The sequence below is a fragment of the Calonectris borealis genome, chromosome W (genome assembly GCF_964195595.1).
Source record: "Calonectris borealis chromosome W, bCalBor7.hap1.2, whole genome shotgun sequence".
Classification (NCBI taxonomy): Eukaryota; Metazoa; Chordata; class Aves; order Procellariiformes; family Procellariidae; genus Calonectris; species Calonectris borealis.
In genome coordinates, this window is record NC_134351.1 from 2406684 (window position 1) to 2421918 (window position 15235).

General features: G+C 41.8%; 1 protein-coding gene across 1 annotated transcript in view; it reads right to left on the reverse strand.

Moving 5' to 3' along the window:
* Nucleotides 1–15235, reverse strand: part of LOC142074710 (netrin receptor DCC) — a 566907-nt gene that overhangs the window by 88378 nt on the left and 463294 nt on the right. Inside the window, exons 13-14 of the mRNA XM_075135512.1 lie at nt 7234–7375; nt 4549–4659 (exon numbers count right to left, since the gene is read on the reverse strand). Of these exons, the coding sequence (XP_074991613.1) occupies nt 4549–4659; nt 7234–7375 (253 nt within the window). The remainder of the gene's footprint in view (nt 1–4548; nt 4660–7233; nt 7376–15235) is intronic.

Genomic DNA, 15235 nt, shown 5'->3' on the forward strand with positions numbered 1-15235 from the left:
AGTGAATTTTAACTCTTGGACATGCATGTCTTGCTTTGAAGCTGCTTTAAATAATACACCAACATTTCATAAATGAAATAATAGAATAAGATACTTTATTTACAGGTATCCCCAGGTAAAATTCATTACTTTAAGTAGTAATTAATCACTTGAAGTCTATTTGCCTTCTGTAAGCCTAATTTTACTGCAAAGGTTAGATGAGTAGATGCCTTTTGTTTGAGTTTACCCAATAACTACCATATCACAAGTCTCTTCAGAGGAGCCGCACAGCAGCTTGTCTTTTTGAGAGCAGAAAGAGACAAGTTACTATTTTTCCCCAATAAAAAGGCTTGCAATATAATAGATGAAAGCTTATATGGAAGGCAACAAGGACAGGGTAGAAAAAACAGTTATAAAATAAAATGTTGTAAACTCCAACAAAAGACACTTCACAGTTGTGAAGCATTCCCACTGTAAACCTTGGAAAAGGTAATAAAAAGAAGAATTAGCCCTTTTCAATAACCAGGGCCATACATGTGTCCTTGGTATTGCACGTGCTTTCAGAGGAATTCTTATGAACACATTAGAGTACTCTGGAAACCTGCTGCACCTTCAGGGAAGTCTGATTGGTACATTACCAGTCTGAAACACCCAGCAACTTTGGAAGTCCTTTGCATTCAACTCCTTAAAATTGCAAAGCATGGGTCTTGTTTAAAGGTTGAAGAAAATTCACTGAAAAGTAGCTACTCACACAAAGAAGAAACAGATTGCACCAGCAGTGCCACTGTAAGTCAGGTTAAGTTGCCATTTACGCCCCACTCCCAAACTTTGTTTTAATGCAGAAGCAAAAGTTACTTGAGCAGCTATTCCTGAACAGTGCTGTTTGAAAAACAAATGACAGAACCATTTCTTACAAGCCCCAAAGATAAAATAACAATTTACTGCCTTGAAATGAGAAGTTGGATAACGTAGCGATACTGCAATTCCTCGAATTTCCTAAAAGTAGCAATTCTCAAGCAGCGAAGGAGATCAGAGCGTTCAAAGAACCGATTGCCTTCCAATGATAATTTTTACATTTGACACAACACAGGGATTTCAATGGCAGCACAGATACCTCTAGGCAGCAGTTTGGGTTAAAACTACTTTATTCAAACATTTCCTATTCTTTCTTTCAAACAATTCAAAGATACAATTCATGCATTTCAGAGCAAAATCATGACTTCTTGTTTCAGAAAGCAAAAGGCAGTTTAACTTCTTGTACCCTTCTTGTGAATTAAGTCTCTAAAATGAAGCTGGGGTGAACAACATTTTTGAACTACTTTTCAAATATTGAAGTTTCATAAACACAGCTATTTTCTGAAGATGCATTTTTTTGCTTCAGCTTTCTGTATAAAGCAATTTTAATTACATTTTAATTAGCTTTACTTTTAAACATTTTCTGGAAAAAACATTTTTCTTATTCTGAAACAGCTCTGAATTTTAGAATTTGTGTCATGTATTTCACAACCCAAAGTACAAAGTCAAAACTCAGAACCAACTATTTTTTTCCCCTCAAATGAAGTATTTTTTGGTTCTCTTTACAGCGAAGCACGTTTTCCACAGTAAGGACTTCTGCCAAACATAAGATACAGCCAAGCATCTAAATCCATCAGTTCTTCAGGAAACTGGACCATCCAGCCTCTGCAAGGCTGTGCTGATTTTCAGTGTCCCAGCACTCAGATATCCAGCAGTGAAACTCTTATTGAAATATGTATCTCTCATTCCTGCTTTCTTTGTCAGGCTATTTCCTTGCAGCACTAGACCAATACGTTTACTTTTGTTTCTCCTGGGCTTGAACATGATGCCAGAACTACTGAGAAGCGACCTTGAGATCCCATTCTCCTACGTGAGTCCTTCATCCTAAGTCCCAAATGAGGCAAATATACAGTCCCCACTCTTAACTGCACCAGAGTTCATCACTTGCTCTCACGTAGGGAAATCTTTGAGTACTTGTAAGCAAATGCTGTGCTCAGACACACGAGCTGTGGACATCAGCCAGCCCCACAGACCAGCATCTGGCACGCAGGAGGAGAGTTCCTCAGGAGATCTGCCTATTTCTTGGCGCTGCATTTCTTACTCCCTTCCCTTATGGACAATTAGGTTCCCGGGAAATGGAAGGTGAAGTTCTGTGCCACTGCCTGGTGTGACATCTCCTCCTGGGATGCCACGTCTCCTCACGCGTGCCTCTGCGTCCTTCGCTGTGTTTCTATGCAATGGTTTGAGCACCCACGTCTTCCATCCAGGGAATACCACACTTAGTGCTACTTAAAGGTCCCGAATTCCACTGGCACACTTGAAAAATGCTTTACATTTGGGTCACGTCAGCAATTTTCTTAGACATTCAAAGATGTCTATTTTACAAAGTCAGGGTAGTTTTAACTCGTCCCATTTTGTTCACATATTTCCCCAATCACTTTTCAGTATAAACTACAATATGACAGCAGTCTAGCTTGTCATGCTCTTAAAGCACTAATTTAGAGCTGAAGCGAACTCTATCACTATCTAATACGTATAACAGCTTCCACCTGTTCAACGCAGTAATCAGAAACCGAGCATCCTAAACTCCATTTGCAAAGGAGGATACCTTTGCAAAGTTGACCAGAGAGTCTCTTGCACCCTTGCTCAAGCTTCTTAAATCAAACCTTTTAGAGAAAGCACTGCTTTCAATTTCTATTTTTTTCTTTTTAAACCACAAAATTTGAAGCTTAAAACAAATATTTAAAACCTTCCCAACTGTCAGTAAAGGCACACGAGCTTTCTAGCTTGAAAAAGCAGCTATGTTTGGATTTCCAATCACTTTAACAAAACACGCTAATTAAAATTAATATCCATTGGGAGTTGACGCCGTTCTCCAGGATACTGTTCGTCTTTGTGTTGCTGATGCCAGTGAAAGCAAGAGAAACTGCATTAGCCATAGCAGCAGAGAGGGGGTTGCAGTTACCAGCCTGCGCTCCAGCCCTTCCCTGGCTGGCTGACACCAGAGGACTCTGCAGAACTACAGGAATAAGCAGATTTCTCCCCAGGGTTTATCAGAGCATTTGTATCTAGTATGCAACACGGTGCATTCCCAGCATCAGGCTGCTGCAGCTTCACGAGGATAATTCATCGCTACTGCAAATGCAAATGCATGTAAATACAATACATGAACAAAATGGCTTTGCTTAAATTTATTCGCATGCACCTACTTCCATCGCGTGTCTCCTGTGACTACTCGATTAACATCTTTGCATGCACATGTGTATTTGGGCACGAAAACTTCAAAGGAATGTAGCGTGTGCCAAATGCAAATCAAAACGAATGTGCTCAAATGTGTTACTTTCTTTTTGCATACTGCGGTGTGTTCAGAATTTATCTTTTACTCTCACCAGCGAAAAGTCAACTGTTTACACCTTAACAACGTCATTTCTCAAATTGCTGTCTAGCCAAAGCATAATTAGAAAGATATCATCATGCACCGCGGCATGTTGTGATCCGTTGGTATAGTTACAACGCGTCTAGAAGCACCACATCTTCTTTAAAACCTTGATGAGAAAGCACGGGTACTGGTTCTCCCATTTTGCATGCCATGCACTGCTGTCCCTCCCAGTCTGCTGGAAAATTGTATTTGGACATAGGGAAAGGCAGAAATTCTTCAATTTGCAAGGGTTGATTTTGAGATCATAAGGAAATCCAGCCAGACAAAAGAAAGGCAGCATCAAGTACTATGGTGCATTTAAACTGATTATTTATTTATTCTTTCATCCAGTTTGCCTTTGATCCTTTTTAGGTGACTTATTTTGTTTTAAAAATCATAGCAATTTTCATCAGTTTCCTTTTATTTTCTATTCATCTCCTTTCTACTACATATTTGCTTCTTACGGATTGTCTGTACTTCGGCCGTGACATCCATCTGTTAGATTCTTTGTTCCATTTGATTTGCACTCTGTTTAATTTTTTTAGGTAGACTTTTTCATTACTCTCCTTTTATTCCTTTACTACTTCAAATATTCCAGTCATTTTATCTAACCCTTTCATTTCAATGTTTTTCTTCCCTTTTGTGTCAGCATCTGCACTGATTTATACAGCCCACCGTTTTCAGGTATCTGCATCCCGTCATCTTTCACTAATTATTCAGCTTCATTGCCAACCTGCATTTCTAACATCTGCAAATGAAGGCTGGGAAACAGGATTTGACCTATTTGAATATTTGCTTAGTGAATTGTTAGGATCATTGGCATAATTTTCATTGTTTCTTTGACTGATTACGTTTACCATTTATAAAGTTACAGATTCCCTTCGCTGTATTATTGCAAACAGCTATGATGCTCAGGAGCTAAATTCTGGCAGGGAATTATTTTAACAAAGGTTTCTGACCCCTTGGTCCTGGTGACCAAGGGGGGGTCCAGGAGTACAAGAAAACATCTGCTGGTGGGTGTGTAGACCCCGGGGATCTCACCCTAACCTCAGCCTGGGTGACAACCGCAGTGACACCCCTCGGCTATACGCTAGAAGGCTTTTGGAGACAACAGCTTTTAAAAGAGATGCATTTACCGTCGAGGTCGTTCTCGGGTGTTTCTGCTGTGTACCAGTCCGAGGGGGGCCCTGTCCCATTCGCTGTCATGGCAGCCACCTGGAAACTGTACTGGCTTCCTTTCTCAAGTCCTGTTTAAAAAACAGAAAGGCAAATAAAAATCATATGGAAAGAAGAAGATGAAAACAACAACAAATTAATGACAATACCGGAGTTTGCAATAGACTTCGCGTAAAATGAAATCTCTAGTAACAGTCCATTAGACTTGCCATATGTAAGGAAATATATAGAAATGCATATATAGGCAGAGAAAATATATATGCAAATGTATAGAAATGTGTTCCCCCAGCACACCGCAGCCCCACGCAGTGTCTCACTGCCCGGTTTGCAGACTGCACTATACAGCACGCGCGTGGGGATGCCGTGCGGGCAGCACCCTCCGAGCGAGCGCCCGGGCAGGGCTGTAGCAGAACGGCGCTTGGGGGGGAGGTCGTTATTCACGCGGGAAAAGAGATTTTTGACCAAAGGAAAAGGCTTCAAAAATTGAATGAGGGCTGCACCGGCCCAGGACTAGCTTGGGTCGTAATTCCCATCGGTTGTGCTCATGCACACAAAATTAATGGAAGTCCAAATAGTAGAAAAATGAAGAATTGTTTTATGTAACTAAGCCATTAATCGCACACTTAACAAAAACAGCTCACTGCTTTTAACACGCAGGGAGCTGGAGGTACACTCTCCTTATGCCTAATATTTGCAGGCTAGGAACTAGGTTAGCAACTGAAGAGCGTTTTGCTTTCTGGTGCTCCTGATTAACTTCAGAGCACACAGTTCAGGCAAAAAATATAAAGTCTTACTAATATTATGAAATAAGCATGAATTCAGAAACAGATGTTTTCCTCTGTGGCTAACGCCATCAGAAAACAATTACTGCAGCATTCCTGAACGTGCCACAAGACTTCCAAGTCCCTGCGGGGGGGATATAGGTTTATCTTTTTGCTCAGTCTATACTGACCACAAAGCATAGGAAAAACCTGTCTCATTTAATTGCAAACATTCTCCGGAAAAGAATGCTCATAATTAAAAAGAGCAGTTCAATGTTTAGCTGACATGGAAGGCTACTCTAAAATTGATAGCGGCTATTTAAAAACCTGCATCGTAACTCTGAACTCCTCTGCTATTGCAGATGTTCTTATTATCCCGTAAAGCACCTGCCTACCAAATAGGATTGCAGCAAAGATGTGAAGTGCCTACATGTTAATATTTAAAATGTCCATTTAGAAGAGCCACGTAGCTCGGTCTCCAGCAATCACAATATACACATGCAGCAAGTCATAACGAGATCTGGGTATTTTTCTTACTTGCTTTCTAAGGTACATGTTCCCAAGCTTTGTGAAACAAAGCACTTGGGGCTGCAGGGAGGCGAGCTGCGGTGGGGCTGCGGCAGCCAGGGCAGGTGGGAGGGCTGGGGCTGCCTGCAGCACAGTCCCACCAGGACTCCCGCAGCTCTTCAAGCCCGGAATAATTCATGTGAAAGAAAGAGTTTGCTCAGGACGTGGGGATCTACAATAGAGATTAATCTGCTCTGCTTCCACAGGGATGGGACCTGCAGGGATGGTGGCAGTGGAGCTATGGAGGTACGTGCCTTTGCTCCGGCACTTTGACTGCATCGCTGTTTTCTTCTCTAGGCCGTCAGAGCAGCAGCAACTCAAACATCGGAGCAGCTTTCATCATTATTTCTACTTTATCTGCCAGAAAACAGATCCTTTCCAACTTGTCGAACATGCTTAGCCTGCTATCTCCCCCCAGAAAGTAGTTGTTCGTTGTGCAGCTATTAGTTATGTAGCCTTCAGAAGAGGTCCCATGGGGACTTTGGTCAAGAGCCTACGTTAGATGATGTTGAGATTAGCCTACGCTGAGATTTCAATATTTAAGGTCTTCCCCATAACAATGTTCTACTTTTGCTTTTATTTAATTTTGAAATAAAATACTCCTTTTCCTTCCAAAACAGAAAATGATACAGTTTATTCTGAAATATGCAATTCAGAATTACTTCTGATCCTCACAGATTACACTTTACATCTGAAAGTAAACATAACGCAGGTCATTTGAGGTGAAATCATGGTTATACTGAATTCAGGGGTAAAAGTTTGACAAAGTTTAATTTTCTCCCTTGATGCTTTGCTGCTTCCTCGTTTATGTCTTGGGCATAATGCAAGAACCCAGGTGAAATTCATTTTCACCTACCAGAATTCACTGTTACCCTTACGATACTCATCTGGCTACTTTCATTCATTGCAATTATAGTTTTGCTATGATCTACTGTTGCACTTTTTATTCTGTGAGGAGGTATTTTCCATTGAAAATCTTGGAAAAGAAACTAGGGAAATCGATATTTTTGCACCCATGAGAAAATAGGAGATGTTGACTGAGTGCTCTAAAAAAAAAAACAACTGAGGCTTAAGATACTGGACACAAGAAATTCAGCTTCAAATTCATTAATGATAAAATCCAGGAGACAAATATATGACAAAAGCATTAAGGAAAAATTGGTTTAAAAAAAGCACCATAAAGACTATCTTTGTACAACACAATAAATGCTACCTGCCAGCAAAGAAATCAATGTTCCCTTGAAGTGAAAGTATATTTTATTCCCAAAGCATTTAATTCATCAAAACCTTGCAAGGCTGTACCACGCAAACACTGACCTGTGAACAAGTACCAGAGGTTGTTTGGCTCCAGTGTTTCAATCTCACCCCTGCGGGTAGTCTTTCTATGTCGGATTTTATAGCCCGTAATAAATCCATTTTGAGTACCTGGTGGTGGAGGCAACCAGCTAACTTTGATGCTCTGTAAAAGAAGAGATATTATTGTTGATTTTTTTTTTTTTTACAAAGAAATGACAGGAAAAAAGCACATAAAATGAAGGGAGGAAAAAAAAGGAAAAAGAAAAAGGCTATGCTTTTCTACTAACAACATGTATTCAACTAAGTTATAATTTTGAGAAGAAAACCAAAACCGGATCCAAAGAGATTCACACTAGCATAAAGAAAACTGTACATTCTCTAGCAGTGGATGGCTATATAGACAATGGATTTAGATAGTAAATTTTCTCCCTTTTCAGGATTTTTTTATTTCAACTGGTCACTAGAATACCTACGGTACTAGAATTATCAGCTCTGGGGTTGAGCAGACACTGCAACTCACTTTGCTTTTCAGCCCAAAGTCACCTCTTTTTGACTGTAGGATACAAATATCAACCTGAGCAGTTCTAACATTTCTGTGCCATTTTAATTCCACAGACGTTCATGAAGATGTTACTGCACCCTCGTTATATCAATGTAAAGAGAGTCAAACCTCTTGGGAATAAACTTATTGCCGATCCCAACCCATTAGACAATTTTTGCTGAACCATTTGTCAGTCAGGAGCAATGCAATTAACCAAGACCAATCACTTATTTTTTTTGAAATGTTGCTTGCTAGATTGTAAAAGGGATCTTATCTCAGCCTAATAGCCCAAACTGAAACCACAGAATCATAGATTCATAGAATAGTTTGGGTTGGAAGGGACCTTTAAAGGTCATCTCATCCAACCCCCCTGCTATGGGCAGGGACACCTTCAACTCGATCAGGGTTCTCAGTCCCTTCCCGATGGCCCCCGACACATCCCTACACCCCCAGACACCCGTCTCTGCCACCTCTCTCCTTGGAGAAAGGGCTGAAGGAATTTTGTCACATATGTGACTCAGAAGCCAGTCCACGTACGTGGCCATTCCTGCCACCTTCTCTTGCACCTTTTCGTCCCTCCCGTGTTTGGCGGAGGGTGCACGGCAGGTTTGTGCCGCGCTGCAGCGATCGTTTTCTTTTCAACCCTGTTCATTTTCCAGTGAACCCAAACACTCAGCGGTGCCTCACCAGACCACTGTGCTGCCAGACTTGAAACAGCAAGACCCCCTTCCCGAGCAGCAGCAGCTAGCTCAGCGCACAGCAGCAGCTACGCGTGTTTTCTCTGCACCACTTTATATTTAACCACAAGGAATTTCATTTACTCTTTTATCTCCCAGTCAGTCAGCGTTGTAAGGATTTTTAGCAATCAGCTTTCGCTTTTGCTACGCTAAATTGCTGACCCTTGTTTCCTCACTCTCCACCCTGTGCACTAGTCAGCGCGAACCCCAGCACGCATCGCTGGGCGACTCCACCGCCGGCGCTCCTCGGCCGAGCCAAGCCAACGCCTCTCTCCGTCCTTTGCTCTCTATCGCATCGGTTGCTTATCACAAAGGGATCTCTTCCTTACACTGCAGCAACCGCATTTCTTCAGGAGCCTTTTGTGAGGGATCTTATCAAAAGGCTTTAGGAAACCCAAGCCAACGATATCAACTGGATCTCCTTGCCCATGTGCTCAATGATTCCTTCAAAGGACTTTAATAGGCAGGTGAAGCAGGACTTTCCTCCACAAAAGCTGTATTGATCCCTCCTCGTCATATCATGTTCATCCATATGTCTATTCATTCTATTCTTTATTACAGTTTCTATCAACTTGTCCAGGAAAAAACACCAGATTTACTGGGCTGGACTGATAAGAGACTGATATTGTACATGAACATTTCTCTGCTAAAACAATCTGGGCACCAGCTGTTCCTCACAGGTCTCCAATCCTTCGAGTGTTTTTACTCAGCACGATATAAGGTATTCAGGGTATTAAGGGCTTCTCATGGAGCAAGACCTCACAACAGCACAACAGTATCTATACTATCTCTTACAGCGCCGTATCACAAATTCTAGACAAAGAGAAAAGTCAACCATGTAACAGTGGATAGTTTTTGATCAAATACAATTTATTACCATTATTGAGTTGCTTAGGCCCTGCATAAATATATTATAGCACATATCAAATTAATTATTGCAATAGAGAAATCAATTTTGCACATATACTGCCCAGTGATTTATTGTTACAATCAATTATACATTTCAAAATCAATACTTCAGGTTTTCATTGCTGAGTGAAATAATGCTGAGTTTTTTGCATTAGGGCAGAACAAACTCCATTTTTCAAACCAGCGAGCTATTGCTTTAAAAACAGATTTGGTCACTTTGCATATTGAAATTGCCTACATAAAAAATGTTTATGGGAGAATGCAAACACCCAGAGAGTGGCTTTAAAACATATTTCTGTTGATAGCTCTGAGGACACCTACAAGTAACTCATTGTTTGATACCGGTGCGCTCCCAACTCTTCCGATCTGGGCACAACATTGAGCCACGCTCTCATCACGGGGACCTCAGCATCTGTGTATGTTCCAGCCCAGCTACGAGGAGAAGACACTTTGACTGTCCCATTTCTCAGGTAGAGAAGAAAGCAGAGCATTTGGATATTTTCTCAGAGGAGGGGAAGAAAGAACAAATTCATCTTTCCCCTGCCCCTTCCAAGAGCAACAAGAAAAGCTCTTCTGAAATCCCAGCTGCCCCAATTCAGGAAAAAAAAAAGTATATGGAGAAGAAACAATAAAGAAGTGGAGGGAGAGGAATGCTTTCAAGGACCTGTTACACAGCTCATGCAGGTAGATGGTTACAGGAATGATTTGTGGATTGAAAAATCCCACCAGAGGGGACAAATCACACTGGTCTCTCGGTTTGGAAAGTGCAGTAACACCCGAAGGTGCCGCTTAGAGATGATTTAGAACTCAATCAGCTGATAGAAACCAAAAGTGAATTTTGAAAGAAATCCCATGATTTGGAAGACCTTCCGATGACCCAGACTTTTGAGTGGATCTTTGGCTGATTCACCATCATTTCCAAACCACAGGCTCCATTTTGTCGATTTATTTCAAACAAAAAAGATTGCTGAGCTGCGTGTGACCTAGAACAGCTAGAAGGCCCCAAGACAATTTGTTGCCCTCTAGGAGAGGTAGCAATAGTGTTGGTTATGCTCGTTCTGAGGAAGGGTTCTCCAGGCCAGTGTCCACCCAAAGAAAGAAAAGAGTTTCTTGCAAACGGAACAATACTCAAGAAACGGATCTGCCATTGGGGTGGTTTAACCAGTCAGCAACCATTTAACAGACCTATAGATGGTATAATCATTTTGGAACGGGAGCAGGAGTGGCTCCAGTCTCTCTCAAGCCATTTCATCATAAGGTTGCACGAGCCTGGGGTGCTCCGTGCGGGACCCTGACCAGGCAGCATTGGTCCTACCTTTCTGAGCAGAGAAAACTCTGAAGGCTCCCAAAGGAAGGGCACACTGGCATAAGGATCGCAGTGTCCAAGCATGTACTCCAAGCATGTCCTAGCATGTGCCCAAACACAGTAGAAGACAAAGCCTGTTGCACACAGGCATACTACTACATGTGTACAACTACTTGTGAGATTTATACATGCATAGTTTTTAGGGGTATGAGGAACTATTGCAGCCATACTATTTCTAGCCTGAACTTGACACCACTTTGATTTAAAAAAGACAAACAAGAGTTCCAGCAGAAGCATCGAAGCACTTGGAGTTGCGACACCTGCAAGCGCTGAGCAGTTTTTAGGAGACCCCAAATATCCCTTCCTCTGCCTTGAAGTCAACAGTGACTGCATCTCCCTGCACAGCAGGTCTCACAGAAGCAATGGGTTTGATCTAACGCTCAAGGTAGAATAAATCAGCTCTTCCTTATGATTAGAGGAAAAAGCAGGTTCTTTACAGATCCACCTAAAGCTGTCACTGTAACAGTAACAGTTCACTTTCACCTCAACCTGGTCTCCATGGACACCACAACGATGCTTTTTATCAATAGTACTTAACATGACCCTTTGCTCCGGGAAAATCAATGACTAAGGTTCTGACAGGCTTTTTGTCCTTTCTTCTGCTTAAGAGAGAGCCGTAATCACTACTGCTCTAATCCTTCACGCTTTATCCGAGAGGTAACCAACAGAAAGAAAATATTTCCTTTCTGTTATACCAGGGTTCCTAAGGAAACCATAAAATGAAGCCAGCTTCAAGAGGATTTTAGGAACCTGTTAGTCCTGGCTGGAACGCAACGTGGAAAAGAATTGTAAAAGGTTGCTGGCCACCTCCGCTTGCTGAAACGAGCCTTCTCCAATGGGAGTGTGGTCCCTTCCTTGCACCGCTGGGAAATCGCCCTGAGCAGCTCAGCGTGAGCTTGGACACCCAGCACTGCCCTCGCTCAGAGCTGCGAATGCCCTGGACACCGCAAAACGGCCCTTTACAGATTGCAAACCACATGGCGCGATCCCTCCTAGTTCATCTGTATTTGACAAACCTTCTCAGGGAGAACAGACATTGGCCCAACAGATGTAACCAAACCTGAGCTGAACCTTTAACACCTTTCCTGTAGTTTCCAAAACCACAGGATATTTTCATTTTCCCATTTTCATGATTGTTTAGTAGAATAAAAAAAAGCTGAGATATTATCTCTGCATTGATTGGAAATGTGGAGCATCAGAAATCTCATGAATCTTATCAAATCAAAGTTTCTGGATGTGCAAAGACCATTTGTCAGTTTATTTTAGTCAATAATCCTCTGGACATAAATATTCATTAACAGATATTTGCAAACATTCAGTTATGGTAGCAGACGACTAGTGCTTGCTTTATGAAGTCTATCTGTTGCACTTTGTCTCTGCACATATGCTTTTCTTCTGATTTTTTCTTTATTAAGTCCATTCTGTAGAATTTTTTTTTTTCCCAACAGAAGTCCAATCGTCTACAATCAAACCAGCTAGATACACAAATCAAGTATTTGATACAATAGAGCCTTAAAGTGATATGCCGGAGGAAGACTCCAAAAACTCACTAAGATTTTAAGTCGAGGCAATCACGTGCCTTAAGGGTGTGGGCTATTCTGCCTGAAAAGCGGAGCCAAACTAAACCAAACCGGGAATAACACCTGTATAAAAACATGCAGGGCACACCGTGAGCTGCCAAAGAGCACAGGGATGGGATGGGATGGGATGGGATGGGATGGGATGGGATGGGATGGGATGGGATGGGATGGGGCTCACGGAGCTCCTAGCACCTTTAAAGGGTATGACAGACACTACCCAGGATCAAAGCCCGTTAGAGATTTCACAATTTTGCAAGAAATTTTGTGGGTTAAAATTTCCCATTTACCAGCTGATGGTGAACTGATGGATGCTTGAGTTAATGCATGTTAACTCAGGTGAAAAGGCAAGGTCTGAAAAATTGCAAGGTAGGGGAAGGGAAATAAAGCTAGAATAAGAGAGTCCGTTGTGAATTTATGTAGATTAAGCATCTAGAACACACCTCGTTTGTAAAAAGTTGGAAAAAGTTCAAATAAGGAATAGTTTGATGATTTCATGCAACAACAAAATGGGCTATTACTTTCATATATGGCCAGCAGCAAGAAATTGCACATTTCTCATTCCAAATATGATCCACGCATGAACTGGGATTTGAAACTCTCTTCCTGAGTCAGACAGCAGATTTGGGAGCCAGGTGTGTCCTGCGCTCGGTGAGGGACTTGAGCAGTGATCTCGCAGAAACACTGAACACTCCTTCTATATGGTAACTAGGAATAACCTTTAGGTACTTTCATTAAGCGTTCTGAGATTTTGCAGAGCTATTTTAAATCTTAGGTACTCCTACCGGCATTGTTTAGCTTCTATTAGTAATAGCAATGGGCACTGAAGATACCCAAGGTCTGTCAAATGCTGTAGTAACACACATTAAATATTATTAAGAACAGCAATAAATAAAAAAAACCCAACACTACACCCCCTCCAAAGTACCAGTGGTTTCAGCACACCCAGAGGGCAGAAGCGTTCCCCTCCTAAGGTTGCGAGCTGAAATAGGGCTATAGGCTTGAAGAAATTAAAATTTAAATAGTAGCATAAATAAGCTGGACCTGTCAGAAGCAAGGCTTATAGCCAAAACCACAACACTGCCCAAGGCGCAGTTGCAAATAATTACAAGCCCCCAGGACACTGAACAGAAAGTTTCACGAGCAGTTTGACTCATCTTTCATCCTTAAAAAAAACCCACGGGAGCTGGGTACGTACGTCAGACTGGTCACCGCCGAATGCTGCGATGCATCCCACAGAAGAGCTCCTAATGATCTGCTAAGAGCATTCAGAAGTTGTCCTGTGCCTCTGAGAAGGAGCCCTTCTGTGCTTGCCAAAATTCATGGGAATGTCTAACTGTGGCTGTTTTAACTGCTATGAATTAACCTTGGCCTCAATAATCTCCTCTGGGTGAAGTGCGCATTCAGAGGCATTCAGGCTCTGTTTTTGCTAACAATTAAATCAAGACCACCTGAACAGCTCAGAGACAACATGTATTATCTCCCAAATCAAGTTGAAAAACAGGCAGGACTCAAGATGGGACTTAAAAAAAGACAGCATTTAAAAAACATGTATCATCTGTATATGTCTAATATAGTACTTGAGAAAATATTAAAATCAATGTGTCATTTGTGCAATAAAATGTGCTAAGGCTGGCATAACTGCAAAATAATAGATTTTACCAAGAAATTAAGCATCCCGAGGTAAAGTAAAGGGTGCTTAATGTACTAGCTTTTTGCTATGTGTGAGTTCTCTCCTGAAAGAGAAGACAAATTCCCAGGAAATCCTTATTCTATACTATGCATGTGGCACACAAGCTTATTACCGTAACACTATCAGGAAAGTCAAAACTATTTAGAAGTCAGACCTATGGAGCTTACAGAGGTCCTGTATGATGTTTCTTTATGAAATGAGGGTGTCTTATTTTGAAAGGCTTTAAGTCACTATTTTCAATGCTCTGGGAGAACAAACTAAGATCCATTAGTTGTTAACGGCATCCTGACCATTAACAGTTTAACACGTGTTTGCGTGCAATGTGGTTCAGGCTCCCAGCTGTGGACATGTCAGCTTAGACATGTTAGCGGGACACAGAAGTGCCTTGGGCAAGGAAAGGAAAAGGAGAGCATTTCACAGTATGTGCTGTGAACGCCCAAGGTCCTGCTGGAAACGTCTGAAAGCACCAGTGGTCGAAGACGACGGGACTTATCACGTGCTGATTTGCAGGTTGAGGAGCAGAAGGGATGAGGTTTGGATCCATTTTTTTCCAACCAGTTCTGCTCTTTTATGACCCTTAACTGAATTACCTTCCAGCAACGTGATTCCTAGACTTGGATCCCGCGCCTTCGGGCACAGCCCTGGCCTCCACCCGGGCTGCTGTAACTGCTTTATGTCCTGGGCATCCGTCCCCAGGCCCCTCCACTCCCACCGCCCCGCGGGGAAGGGGCTCTCCTTCTACAACCAACGTATAAGCTGCAAATTAATGTACAAATACGTGTTGAGGCTGTAGACAGTTGCCTTGGATACGAGCAATGTTAAAGTCCCCAACCACGGTGTTTCATCAAACCACTTCTTTTCGCCCCGAGAGAAGATAAGAAGGAGAAAAAAAATTGGGAGGATTGTTAAGGTATGAAGACCTTTTCAGCCAGTATTATCTCCTCAGGGTATTTCTCTTCTGAACTACGCCTCCAAACAGCTCTTATATTAAAATTGCATGATCAAATACTTAAACCATTTGATCATCACAGTCTTTTTAAAAAAAAAAAAAAAAAAAAGAAAGGAAAGTGATAGTAATGATATACTGGGGAAAAAAACTTAAGGATAAAAACGCCTCTGGGTGTCTTCACTAACTTGAAAAGAAGAGAGGATGAAACACAACCAAATACAACGCTTAGAAGAGTCAGGAACCTCAGGCAA